General features: G+C 34.8%; 1 protein-coding gene across 2 annotated transcripts in view; it reads right to left on the bottom strand.

Moving 5' to 3' along the window:
- ABRAXAS2 (abraxas 2, BRISC complex subunit) overlaps positions 1-13,902 on the bottom strand; it is a 28,772-nt gene that overhangs the window by 13,681 nt on the left and 1,189 nt on the right. The window contains exons 2-4 of one of the 2 annotated variants that reach the window (XM_070945543.1): positions 5,936-6,026; positions 4,642-4,678; positions 2,616-2,682 (exon numbers count right to left, since the gene is read on the bottom strand). In XM_070945543.1, coding sequence (XP_070801644.1) covers positions 2,616-2,682; positions 4,642-4,678; positions 5,936-6,026 — 195 coding nt within the window. Of the gene's footprint in view, positions 1-2,615; positions 2,683-4,641; positions 4,679-5,935; positions 6,027-13,902 lie in introns of those variants that run through there. The other variant, XM_070945544.1, reaches the window with a different exon arrangement.

The raw sequence follows: 13,902 nt of genomic DNA, 5'->3' as shown, positions 1-13,902 counted from the left end.
GCAATTTAATTAATTGAGGAAGCAACAGATGCAACAGAAAGGAAGAAAAGTTGTACCACCTGTTAACATGCTCTCAGAATCCCAAATATAGGAAGCATTTGTGATATAACAAGGAAAAAAACAAAAAATGCAATGTTATTGTTGATGTCTAATATTATCTTCCATCCAAATAGAAGTTGTGGATCACACCTTCAAAAATCAAATTGCACATTATTCAATGAGGCATGAAGCTACAGTGAAAGGAGACTTGAGGTAACATATGTCTCTGCAACACATGGTCCTTACAAGAAATTCCCTATTTGGCTTGCTGATTACTTCCTACTTTACATGTGAATGGAAATCACAAAAGAATCAGCTAACATTGACTTGATACTAATCAATACAATATAGTGTTAAGTGTTGCATAATGCTGGAGTTTTAGATTTAAAATGAAAGTGTGCATATTCAAATATATATGTTGAGCTTACAAAAATAAGGTTAATAAATTCGGTCAATGGGAGCCTGGAACAGGAGAAGCTAATAGGAAAAGATGCTAAAAATGGATTGGACTTCTTAAGAAGAGATATTAAAAGCACAAATGCAAACAATGCCAGCAGAGAAGAACAAGGTCAACAGAAGACCCAACTGAAAAAACAAAACAAAACAATGGATACATGCAGTAAATGGAAAGAGGCCAGGATCACATACAAAAAAGTACAGGCAAGTAGCTCAGAAATGTAAAGCTGTTGTTAGTAATCCGATAGGCAACTTGACTTTGTTTTTTTTTGTTTTTCCTTGAAAACATTCTGCTTCTCATCGAAGAAACTTCTTCAGTTCATCTGAAAAATTGGTGAGAAATGGAACATTTTCAAGCAAAAAACAAAAAAACCCCAAACAAACAAGAAAAAGCACCTTTGGGACAACCATGACTTGGTTGATTGAGAATCTCCACAGACATCTGGTGTTAGTAAAGCAGAGGTTCAAAATGAATCAAACTAAGGGTATATGTTTAAAGTAATTTTAAAAAATGGCATCTGTATAAAGATTTAAAATAAAAGGCTTAGTGTTAGGGTTAAGCCTAATAGTACACATAAGAATCAGTACATCAGATCCTTATTTCTGTTTTCAATATATGAGAAACAGAAAGTCAGCAAGTTGAAGACCAGTCAAATGTAATACTTAAAAGAATTCCATAGAAGACAATAAAAAGATCAGCCTGTAATTAAATTGAAAATGATGAGGGAAGTATCAGAAATGAGTGTGGATTTGTTGTGAACAAATCTTGCCGTATCATGCTTGATACATAGTATATCTTGATGTCAGTAAAACATCAAGACAAAGTACCACATAGTTAAGTGTGGGCTGGATTGCAAGATTATTAAATCAAAATCATATTCAATGTACTCAGAAATTGGGAAGAGATACCATGTGAGATGCCACAAGGATCAGTCCTAGATTGCCCTTACTATTGTTACTAATGATTTGGGTAAAGAACTGGAAGGAATAATTATATTTGCAGATGACACAAAATGGATAGCTAATACCTTAACAAAAAGAAATAAAATTAGAAATGATCTTAATAAAATAGACAAATGTGATGAAAATAATGGATTACATTTTATAACTGCAAATGCAAAGCGCTTCACTAGCAATATGATGTGGTTGCAAAAAAAGATACCGTAAATGCTATTTAGGCTGTATCAAGCAGTACAGCATCCATTCACTGGAAGTAATAGTTCCCTATTATTCTGCTTCGATAAATCACCATCTTATGTACTATTTTGGGTGAATAACTTTAGGAAGAATTCAGAAAAACTGGAACAGATTCAGAGAAAGGCACAAATGATCCTGGAAACTAGACATTAAGTTATGTGAAGAGAAATTGGGTATATTTTGCCTTGGGGGAAACAGATAGCAGCATTTTTCAAATGATTGAAAGGATTTAACAAAGAAGTCAAGACCTGTGCACATACGAGAGTAAGGGGATAGAGAATAATGGATTTAGGTTACGGGAAAGCAGATCCCAATTAAGTATTAGAAAAAAATTCCTGGATGCTGTTTAACAGTAAAACCAATTATGTAGAGAGGTGGTAGTTTCCCCTTTACTGTACATGTTCAAGTAACAACTTAAACAACCATAGCTCATTGATGCTTTAATTCTTGACTGAGCTGGGGGTTGGCATCATAAAGTAGACTAGATTAGGAAACTAATTCCACAGGAAGACTAGAATTATATTTTATTGAAATAGGCTAGTAACAGTATCTTGCAAGTCTGCCTGTTATTGGCTTCTTGCTATTGGCTTTTGGATGGTTACTGCAAGATCATCACCATCATAGCTCCCTATAGTTGAACTCAACAACTGAAATGGCTCTTTTCAATTTTGTAACTCTACAATGATTTTATTCATGTATCAGATTTAGAATAGTCACCTAACTCAAAACAACTGAGATGCTCGGCAGCATATAATCCATAACTTCAAATGGTCACCAAGTTGTAAGTTAAGGACTACCTCTACTGGAACATTTTGGAAATGTTCCGTCTAAAGTAACACCTTCTAAAAGCTATAATTAACTTTTCCTTCTTATACAAGAGAATAAATATGAATGCAAATGGAACTGAAAATATGTAAGCTTACTTTTCTCCGATTTTTAAGAATTCTGTCCAAATTCTCTTCATTGACTTTGCCTGCGTAATCATAAAAACTTTTAAAAAAGAACAAAACAGAAGTTTAGATTATACATTTAATCACAGCGAAGAGTTGTGAAGCAAAACATAGATGTTGAATAAGCTATTCCTCACTAACTCTTCTGTGTTCCAAACTGTACAGAGGTTTATGCAATACATAAAAGGTTAGAGAAGACATGCCCCTATTAAAAAAAAATGCTTAGTCTGAATATTCAGCAGAATTCCACAACAATACATATAGTATACAAATAATGTATCAAAGAAATGCTCTTATCAAAAAAAAAAAAAAAAAACAGGAATATATCAGATCAAGCAACTCTTGATACATGTGGAGCACTGGAAAATATTCCTGCCTCTTAATAACTTCTGTTCACATGATACAAATTGTTTTCTGATTCAGAGAAATTTATATTATTAGGAAAAATCCCAGTTTAATGGAGCATGTTTTTAACAATTTATCCCACTTCAGCTTGCAACATGTATACTCTTAATATGCAAAGCATCATATTAATATTATTATGATTATGGCCTTTATTCAGAGAAATGAAGGATCATTTACTTTATAAAATACCTGTTTAATTAATTGAAAATGTCCCAGCTAGACAATGTATTATTATTTTGTTCACGGTATAAATAAGGTCAAAGAAAATAATTCATCAGGTATTTCTGAGGGTTATTTTTAAATAAGCTTTTTAAAGTAGATGAATTTAGAGATGATTTTTTATTAATGCAGTATAATCTTGAATGAAAGAACAGATGAAACATCACAATTATACATTCTCTGAATTCATATATTTAAGGATGTATCTTATTAATTAGATAATTATTTTTCAGTTTTTATACCCCATTGTTATGGACAGGTTACACCACAAGAAAAATTATAAAAACAACCCCTCCCCAAAATAAATAAACAAATCTTCCTCCAAATTACAACTAACAGCACTTCAGATTGAATGTCTTTTGAAATAAAACTTGTCTTCAATGGTCTTAGTTATTTATTTATATGTACATTAGAAATGTATAACACTGCCCAACACTGAATGGCACACAATAAAAATTCATACAATAGTTGTTTTTTTAAAAAATCTCAAACAGTGGAAGAAAAATAACCATTTAAGAGAATTAAACACATAGATGGAGAAACACCCTGGTTTTCAGAGAACTTTGAAGCTGGGTTGAGGGTTATAACTTGTGGGATGGTATTCCAAAGGGCAGGTATTGTAACAGAGAGTTCTTCTAAGTAGCATGAAGAAGAGGCTTTAAGAATCTTTCTAGACAAAGAGTTTCAAAGTGTAGGGGCTTCGAAGTTGCCCTTTAAAGTCAAGGATAACTACCAATCCTTACAAGCAGTCCAGTACAATGATCAATGGTACTGAAGGGCACCAAAAGGGCTAACAGAATCAATAAATTTTTACCCAGATCCTGATAAAAGTCATCCACAAGAGAACCAATGTCATTTCAATCTCTCATTAGTCTGAATTCTGATGGCAAGGATTCAGATTTTGCTCGACCATCTAAAGCTGAGCTGCCACCACTTTCTCAAAGATCTTTCTCAATAAACAAACAGAACACTGGAGACAGGAAGAAGGATCCAGATAACTTCAGAAGATACAGCCCTGTTTAGCACATTAGAGGGGAGATGGGTGGCATAAAAATGTAATAAATAAAATAAATTAACTGGCAGCTCCTGATCTAATAACATATGGAACTGTATTTTTTATTATTATGATAGTTCATTTACTTTGCACCTGTGTAATAAAGGCTCAAAACAAATCATTTTATTCCCTCAATAGGAACTCTGAGAAACTGAGGAGAATTAATTACTAATCCAAAATTAACTACTGAATACTATAGTTGAATGAGCACCTAGGTCTCCTCAGTTCCATTCAGATGCTTGACCCATTTTGTTACACTGTTGGATTTAGCCCAATGACGACTGGTAAAGGGAATAAAAGTATGTGATAGAAGTAACCTACCTAAAGAGTTTGGAACAAGGCTCATGATTATGGATTTCTGGAAAAAAAAAACCAACACATTTATATTACTCTAAGGAAAGAGAAACACTCTAAAAATAATTTAAAGCAATATAACCCTAGCCCATATAAATAGTTCCAGGTTCACACAATCAGCAAATACTTCACTTTTCACAGAGTGATGATTTCACAGACCGACTTCTGCCACCAATAGCCTCCCACCGGCCAGTTCGCTCCCACAGAGAGGGTCTCCTCAGGGTGCCATCAGCCAAGTTATGTCGGCTGGCAACACCCAGGGGGAGGGCCTTCTCTGTGGGAGCCCCAGCCCTGTGGAATGAACTGCCCCCGGAAATACGTAAGATCTCCGACCTCTGGGTGTTTCGCTGCGCACTGAAGACCCTGTGTTCCGCCAGGCCGGGCTATCAACATAATAATTTTAAATTGGGGTATTTTAAATTTTCGGAATTTTAAACCGGGCCAAATCTATTTAATTATTTTAATTTTTAATCATTGTTGTCTTGTGTTTTTAAATTGGCTATACACCGCCCTGAGTCCTTCAGGAGAAGTGTGGTATAGAAATAAAATAAAATAAAATAAAATAAAACAATAACAAATAAATTGAAAATAGAATGGGGGGGGGGTAGATAGAACAGAAGAACCACAGTTGTAGAGAAGCTGTTCTTTCTTCCAACAGGAGAGGTAAGACAGCATTTTATGGCTCTAAACTTTCCATTAAATGTGGACTTTTGAAAATCTATTTATAACAATTTGGCATCTCTTAAGTCTGTGTCTCCGAAAATATGGCAAAAGCCTTTACAAAATACAAACAATTCTGACTCAATTTTAAACAAAGCTGGATAAGAGAGGCACTGACATTTCTACTTCGTCCTCCACTTTTGCAGAAAAAGTCAAAATAATCCCTTTCAAATTTAATGTTCAATGCCCCATGGATCTGTTAACCTGGAATAATTGTGTGTACTTGAGTATACTTAGTCATATTCATGACTCTGCATATGTTAAAAATCAGAGACCATATAAACTGTACTCAACAAAATAAATCAAATAACATTACTCGCCTCCTGCCAAAATACTTTCTGGACTCACATCAACTTGACTTTGTAATCAGAAAATCCAAAATCAAATGTTTAATTGTGCAAGCCATCTAAAATTGCTTATGCAAGATGGGTAGATATACAAACCGAACAAATAAGTAAGCAAACATGCAATCTACAATCATATAATCTAAATAAATACAATATTACACTGAATTATTAGAGAGAAATTTAATAACGCTTACCAATTACTTGGAGAAATTCTGTGTTGCTAATCTGAGAGTCACTAATACTGAATGTCTCCTCTTGTCTTACCTCTCCTAATAAAAACCCTTCCTGTAAAAAGAAAAATATTTCGATTAAAGGTAGAAAAATAGAAACTGAATTTATTTCCTTATGCACTTTTTATAGCTTCACAAAATTAAAAATGGTATTTACCTTTCTTTCACCTATGATGAAAATTTAACATCATAGCAATAGGAATTAATATAAAAGTGAAAAGGCATAAATCAGCAGATCCAGGTCCGTTCCCCTTGGGGTGGACATAATTCAGTCCATCCAAGTATGAAAAAACTCTGATATGAGATGATTCTCTAAACCTCACATTCTGAAAAATTAATGGAGTGCCTAGAGCAGATTTTGAAGTTGCAGGAAGCATTATGGATGTAACTAACCTCCAACAGAATCTCAACAGTTTTCAACAGAGTTTAAATAAAAAAGGTCAGGTACATATATTTTATTCATTTTTAAAGACATAAAACTTGTACTATTAGTTGTTTGTGAAGCTAAACATCCAAGCAGAATTTATGACCCCAATTGCACTTAAAATAAAGAAAAATCTATCAATCAGAATGGAGTTGGAAGGACCTTGGAAGTCTTCTAACTAATCCAACCAAGATTATCTACACAGAGATAAAACCAAGTTTAAAAGTTACACGTATTCTCTTCCTTTGTAACCATAAAAAAAAGTTAAAAGGCAAACCACACAAAACAGGCAAGATCATAATGCAGCTAAGACATACAAGTGTCTAAATGTGAACGTCTATAAATTACTTGCTGTTGATTTACTACTGGACGAATTAAGCTAGCATTGCACTCCCAAACTGATATAGCAATGCCATTTTCCCCTCCGGTAATAAGATTTTCAAATCTGTTATTACTGATAAATATATGAAGCTTACTTTAACATGTGAAATACTTTTAAACTATACTATAAAAGTTATAACACTGGTAACTTATTACCATCTAAGATGGCAATGCTTATTTATTCAGTTTGGTCAAATGTTTACCATTGGTCAAATGTTTACCAGTTTTCAAAGTGGAAAAACTACTCAAGTTCAAGTTCACTTCTCATATTAAGAAACACAACATTTAACAAAGACAACCTATTAACTATTAAACTAATAGTTTAATAGTTATTATTAAATGCATTTAATAAAATGCATGAATGTTGTTTAAAAGTATGAAGGATAAAACCAGCTGAAAGTTTCTTAGAAGATATCCTTAAATATTAATTTGTTTTCAAATTTGTTCTCTATTTTTTATAGAAAAATAGTCTCAGTCCACATAGTCAAGTTTGTATATATTGGGACAATGCTACGTTTTTTGGCATTTGGCCTCCATATACCACATTTGAAATTAATTGAATTTGAAATGAAACACAGAAGATGGAAGCGAATCAAAGACCTTCAGCTTTAATTCAAGAGGTTTGCAAAAGTGACAGTAACTATGAACTAAAAATTACAGCCATTTTAATATACCCAGACCCCTTTTGGTGGCTCATAAATAGTGGGGCAAGTGGCTACAAGCAGTTTTAAGGCCAGTTCCAGAAAGCTGTGCAGTTGGTTCTGAGTGTTACATTTGCATTTGGTAGCTGTTCATCGGAATACTCATCATGAAGTCCAAAGAAGAGTCTATACAAATGAAAGAGTACTTCATTAGGCTGAAAAAAACAAAATAAGAGAAATAGCAAAAACATTGGGAGTGGTCAAAATGCGGATTTCAAACTCGCGGCATCACATTGCCATCACGTGACGTTTCGTGATGTTTTCCCCCAGAGAGCTTCATGAATGTAAATTCAGAGGTTTCACAACAAGGTACAAACCACTGTTAACACTCAAGTACAGAAAGGACAGATTAGACTTTGTTAGAAAACCTAGAAAAAAGCCTTGCCCGGTTCTGGAATAAGATTCTTTGGACTGATGAAATCAAGATCAATTTGTGCCAGAATGATGGGAAAAGGAAAGGGTAGAGAAAGAAAGACACAGCTCATGATCTGAAGCATACTACATCATCTGTCAAACATGGTGGAGGCAGTGTCACGGCATGGCCATATATAGCTGCCAATGGAATCAGGACACTGGTTGCTTATTGTTGACCTGACTGCTGATAAAAGCAGCAGGATGAATTCTGAAGTGTATAGAGCTATATACTCTCTGCTTAGCATTCAGCCAAATGCTACAACATTGATAGGACACAGGAAAGGTAGGATTTGATATTGCAAGGATATGTATATATTTAATAAATAGAATATCAGAACTATAAAAAAATTACATAATTTTAGAAATATAGTTAAGAATCTTAACATGATGTTGAACTATATTCCTAAAACATGCAATATGTCATCTCATGAAGAGCTTTGGCTCTATTGAGACTGATGCATTGCAAAGAGGATAATTTTATGCAAATAGAAAGAATATTGCCCTACTGGTGTTAAAGAATGGATTCAAAATATGCCACTTGAACAAAGATTTGTTGTAAAAATGAGATGAAGCAATATATTTCCAAATAAAGCAGATCTAACGATAAAGGATTGAATTAATTTTATCTTGTTACTAATAGATACTATATGGATCAATTTTCTTTCCCCCCCCCTTCTATTTTAATCACTATAATGTATCTAGTTTTTCACTTAAATTAGGGATTGCAAATAATTGTTTTATTCTAAATAATTCTATTCTGTTTTGAATAAAAAAATCAAAAACATTCATGTAGGAGAAGCAGGAGACCCTGATTCTTACAGAAAAGCATATGAAACAGCAAATCACAGATATAAGTGTGAAAATATATTTTGCATTATCTGCATATAACAATAAGTTCCCACATTAGCTGTTTTAATGGCTAATTTGACTTATCAAGATCATCATTCACTATATTTTGCTTATCCAAAATTATCTGCATTAACAAACCTTTCCTTTCTAGCAAACCAAGAATAAAACTGTATTCTTCTAGCAGTACAACAATACAAATTTGGCAGGTGAGGTTTCTAAGCAATACAACTAAATTATAATTTGCAACTCTCCAGAGGATAAACATAATTTCTTTCCGTTGTCAACTAGTATTTTGTCAAGTGGAGTACAGAAAACAGCATTCATCAGTGTGTCCTTTAGCTTCAAGCAGAACCCAGATTGTAGCAAAATACTGTGCAGCAACTGAAAGTCAAATATATATATATAATCATAACTAACATATTTTATCTCAAGTATTACAATTATTTGTATCACTTTTTAAATTGTTTTCAGTTGTACCATCTAACTCTGGCCTTAACTGTAATAAATATTCATTCAAAACACTATTGTACTCCCTTTCTTGGGTATAACACATGGCACATAAAAGTTATATATCTAATTTATAGAGTCACCCATCTCATGAGCAAGAGACTCTGGGTGGAACTTGTCAACCACCTGAAACCCTAAAGACTCCAAGCAACTTACAGAACTTAATATCCACTAGGAGAAGGGCGGTATACAAATTGAATAAAATAAAATAAATATAAAAAAACTAATAAAGTAATTAAAATAGCAATCTAGTTAAGTTTCCATTTACAACAATGCTAAAAGTATTTTTATCTTTACTGAAAGTGATGATGGTGCTTATAATTAATCCCTGAAGGAAACCCCTATGTTCACCTGCTTCCAGAAGGCCATGAGGGTAGGAACTATCCTTGGCTCAAGACACAACATATTTCCAAGGAAGAAAGCTTTTAAAAAGAACACTTGGTGTTGCCCTCCCTAGTCCTTACCCGCAAACTCTCTTGACTAGTGAGGAGTCAGAGCAGGGACTCTTGTCAGCATCCCAAGTAGACCAGAAAAAGAAACACAGGATGAACTAATTCTACTATATTATAAAGCTACATTAACAGAATTTTGTAAGTCTGAAAGTACAACTCTCTTGCCATCTTATTTTACCGGCTGATAACTTAGGGTGGATCCTCTCTAAGTTTCTTTCTCTGCCTGTTACTCAGTAGTGGGCTCCTCCTCCTTTTATCCGATTGTTCCCTTGCCACATCTCCCCCTTTCAAAGTCATTCTTCCATTCCATTCCACGCTTCTTGTTCCGACAAGCAGAAAGTGTTGGGGAAAGGGAATCCTTAAGATAATCAGAACCTAACCCATATAAGTTCAGTTAAAGCAAGCAGACATTTGTTTGATAACAGCAATTTAGGACGATGCTAGAGACAGGTGATTACTTTAAAGACATAATAAAGTCATTGTCTGAAGGACCAGAATAGGGACAGAATATCCTGGGCAAAAAAAATAAAATAACCCTACATAGTTGTTAAGGGCCGACACTCACTAGATTGATGGCCCATAAATAAAAACTGAATGACTAAGATTTGAATTGAATTTAGAAATCTATTGGTGTTCAGCATGCATGCCATTGTGTCCTGGATTATAGTAATTGAAGTTTCCAGGTGGGTCTTCAAGAGCAGACACAAATAAAGATCTAATTTAATCAGTGTGACAAGACATGAGTGACTATCAGTTAAGGTTGCCAACTGGTATACTAAAAGCTATGAATCTCCTAGACAGTCTCTACTTATTTTTCAAGCAAGAACTCTGAATCTAGGAGGCATTTCCAAATTGTGACTTTGCTCTTTTGGGGGAAGACAGCCCCATCAAGAGTAAAAAAGAAAAGAAAAAGACCTTGGAGTCAGATGACATCCAAATCTACAGCTACTCCATCTTGTGTGGGTTTAGTTTGAGCCTGGCTTTCCCTATCCAGGCCCTGAAAGCTTCTAGGCATTAAGTCATGACTTCCATTGTATTGTTCAATGGGCGCCCAATTCTGCATATTGATGATAGCTCAGTCTAAATTGATAGATGACTCTCCCAGAAGTTTCATGTTAAAGTTAAATAGGATTGGGAAAGAAGTGAATCCTGAGGCATTCCATATCAAAAGGCCTGTGAATCTGATCCTCTACCTACAACTAACTGGAACCACCTGGTCAGTTAGGAATAAAATGATTCCCAGTTGTGGTCTGGAAGGATATTGTGATTAGCAGTACTGAAAGGTGCCAAGAGATCTAGGAGGACAAAGATGTCCAATACTGTTTCATGAGCTTCTACCTCATGAAAGGGAATAGAGTAGTATAGTCCTTGATTTACGACAATTGAGGCCAAAATTTTGGTTGCTAAGTGAAACAGTTGTTGAGTGAATTTTGCCCCATTTTATGACTTTTGCCATAATTGTTGAGTGAATCACTGCAGTTGTTAAGTTAGTAACAGGGTTAAGTGAATCTGGCTTCCACATTGAATTTACTTGTCAGAAGGTTGCAAAAAGGTGATCACAGAACACCGCAATTGTTATAAATATGAGCCAGTTGTCAAGCATCTGAATTTTGATCAGGTAAACATCGGGATGCTATAATGGTTGAAAGTGTGAAGAACGGTTCAAGTCATTTTTTTCAATACCATTGTAACTTTGAACTGTCACTAAATAAATGGTTGTAAATTGAGGACTACTATAGTTGTCAAATTTTATTAGATCTACCCAGCCTCCTGAGGAATGGGGATATTGATACCTTTTTAAAGGCCTCTGGCATGTCTCCTTCACTCCAAAGTTGTTGACTGCAGCCCTGATCTAACTTCCATTCTCTTCACTGGCTCCTTTATTAACCAGGAAGGCTAATGAACAATGAAATGATTTCCTTACAACCCTACTGGAGGATCAGGACTGAGGCTTACTACAGCTAATACTACTAATCTGAATGTTGCTATTTGTGAACTATTTCAACTATTTAATTAGAATACGACTGACTGCTACTTCATTTTCCTGGATTGTTTTAAATGTAAATAATTATAAATGATATATGTTATTGTATCTATAACATGTTATTATGACCCAGTAGAGCAGCGATGTCAAACTTCTGGCCCATGGCCCGGATGTGGCACGCACTGGCCATGCCCACTCACATTTTAGTGAAGGGGGTAAATTTGTAATATGTCACATGACATGACAACACGAGTTTGACACCCCTGCAGTAGAGAAACAAACTGATTTCATAAATATCAAAGGGAAAAATACAAACATGCTTTTTGGCATGGTCCCCACTTTCATGGCTTTCTAGAAATTGGTAATAAGCTGCTGTTGGAAGAAAGGGGCGTTGGTCCTACCTGATACGCCCTTTCTCTGAGTAGCTCCAGGAGTGTCCAAGAATGGGTTGTCTCGTCCCATTCTTGGACACTCCTGGGAGCTCTCAGGAGAAAGACACTGGAAACATGGGGGCTGATTGGAACGATGGTTTATTGGTGAACAGGATCACATAGGTTTGAGGTCCTGGGCAGCTGAACACATGGAGTGGAGAGTGAGAGGTATTTATACCCTCTCTTGGGCTTTGAACTTGAGCTTCCTGTTCCTGTGCAAGAATATGTATTCTATTGGCTGCTGTCAGACTCCAATGAGGTGATGCAGGGGTGATAGCTGAGGTTGTCTGAGATACATTTGGTTGAACCTTGCTGGGTGATGCAATGTCCTTAGGAAATTTTGAAATGCAGTGAACCCTACTGCTAGATGGGCAGAGGGGTAATCCTATTATGTCCTGAGGGTCATGTCTTAATCCAACCACCCTGAAGGTCTAATTGTCTTGTAGGTAGGCTGGCCCAGTTCTGCTCAATGGACACCAAATATCTGCAGGGGGCAGGGAGCTGTAGGGAGCTGCTCTTTGTCTTTAAAAACACATTTCTCCTTTTCTAATCCAGAGAAATATAATATTCTGCCTTTTTAATATTTCCTAATATTAAAGAGAGGGGTGGGTGCTAACTTTCTACACTGCTTTTCCAGAACATCTCTGTGAATTAGTTGTATAGTTATCAACACCTTATTAGTCTAATGCTTTGTATTGTGGTTATTTTTGTTTTATATTTTAGTATCCGTTAACACATTTAGGTTCCCATTGGGTTTAGGTGGAAATAAATCATATAAATAACTGGTACATAAAAGGATTGCCTTTAGAAACAATATAAAGATACCATTAACATTATCCTACAGATTTTGATTAGTTGTAGTTATCCTTCAAACAACAATAATCTCTTGCTTACAAATTTCTTGTCTTCTTACCCGTTCTTCCAAAAAAGTTATGTGCTATCATCTTAAATATGCTGTTTTAACTTAGTTAAGTCAAACCAAGCATTGCAGAAATCAGAAGTTTGTACGAACATATCCTAGAATCCCAGCATATTGATTTTTGTCTCTCCCCCCCTTTGAATGTTCCTGTTTAACATAGTAAAAGGATAGTTTCCAGTTTGTATAAAAATGGTATGAAGTGTTACTATTTCTGTAAGCGTGCAACAGAAATATGATATATGCAAATTTTTCTATTTCAGTTGAATAAGAATAATGAATTTGGATAATACAGTGGCAGATGGATGAGAACATCAGGTAATTTCTAAATAAGCACCTAATATTATAGTATTTAGGATACAGTAGATAAATACATATCTACAAATACATAAATAAATATACAGCAATACAATATTTAATGTTCTAAACAGACGTTAGTAAAGAATCATGTAAGCTAGAATTATACTGCAATGTATTACTTGCATATCTTTCCCCAAAGTCCCTCAAAGTCAGAACAAAAGATGCTTCTTGGATGAGAAGGAAAAAAACCAAGAAAGTCCAGTTGCCTTGTGGAAAAATTACCTTTAGGACAACCATGACAGGATGATTTGAGTATCTCCAAAGCTTATCTTATAGAAAATAATATTTATGAATGTTATAGGAATGATGAACTTGAATATGTGTAAAAATATACATAATACTATTATTCACTGGAGTATTAAAAGAAATGCAATTATAATACCAATGTAAAAGTTTACTGATCTGTTTTCATTTCTCCAAGATTTTTGTCACAACCCTTACTCTAATAACCAACTGATATCAAATAGGAACAGGCCATAAAGAGTACGTGCCCCGCCTGACCATAGCAGGTC

Source organism: Pituophis catenifer, unplaced genomic scaffold (genome assembly GCF_029215685.1).
Source record: "Pituophis catenifer annectens isolate HBS135680 unplaced genomic scaffold, rPitCat1.0.hap2 SCAF_6, whole genome shotgun sequence".
Classification (NCBI taxonomy): domain Eukaryota; kingdom Metazoa; phylum Chordata; class Lepidosauria; order Squamata; family Colubridae; genus Pituophis; species Pituophis catenifer.
Note: the sequence above shows the minus strand (reverse complement) of the source record. Positions and strands in the feature narration are given on the sequence as shown.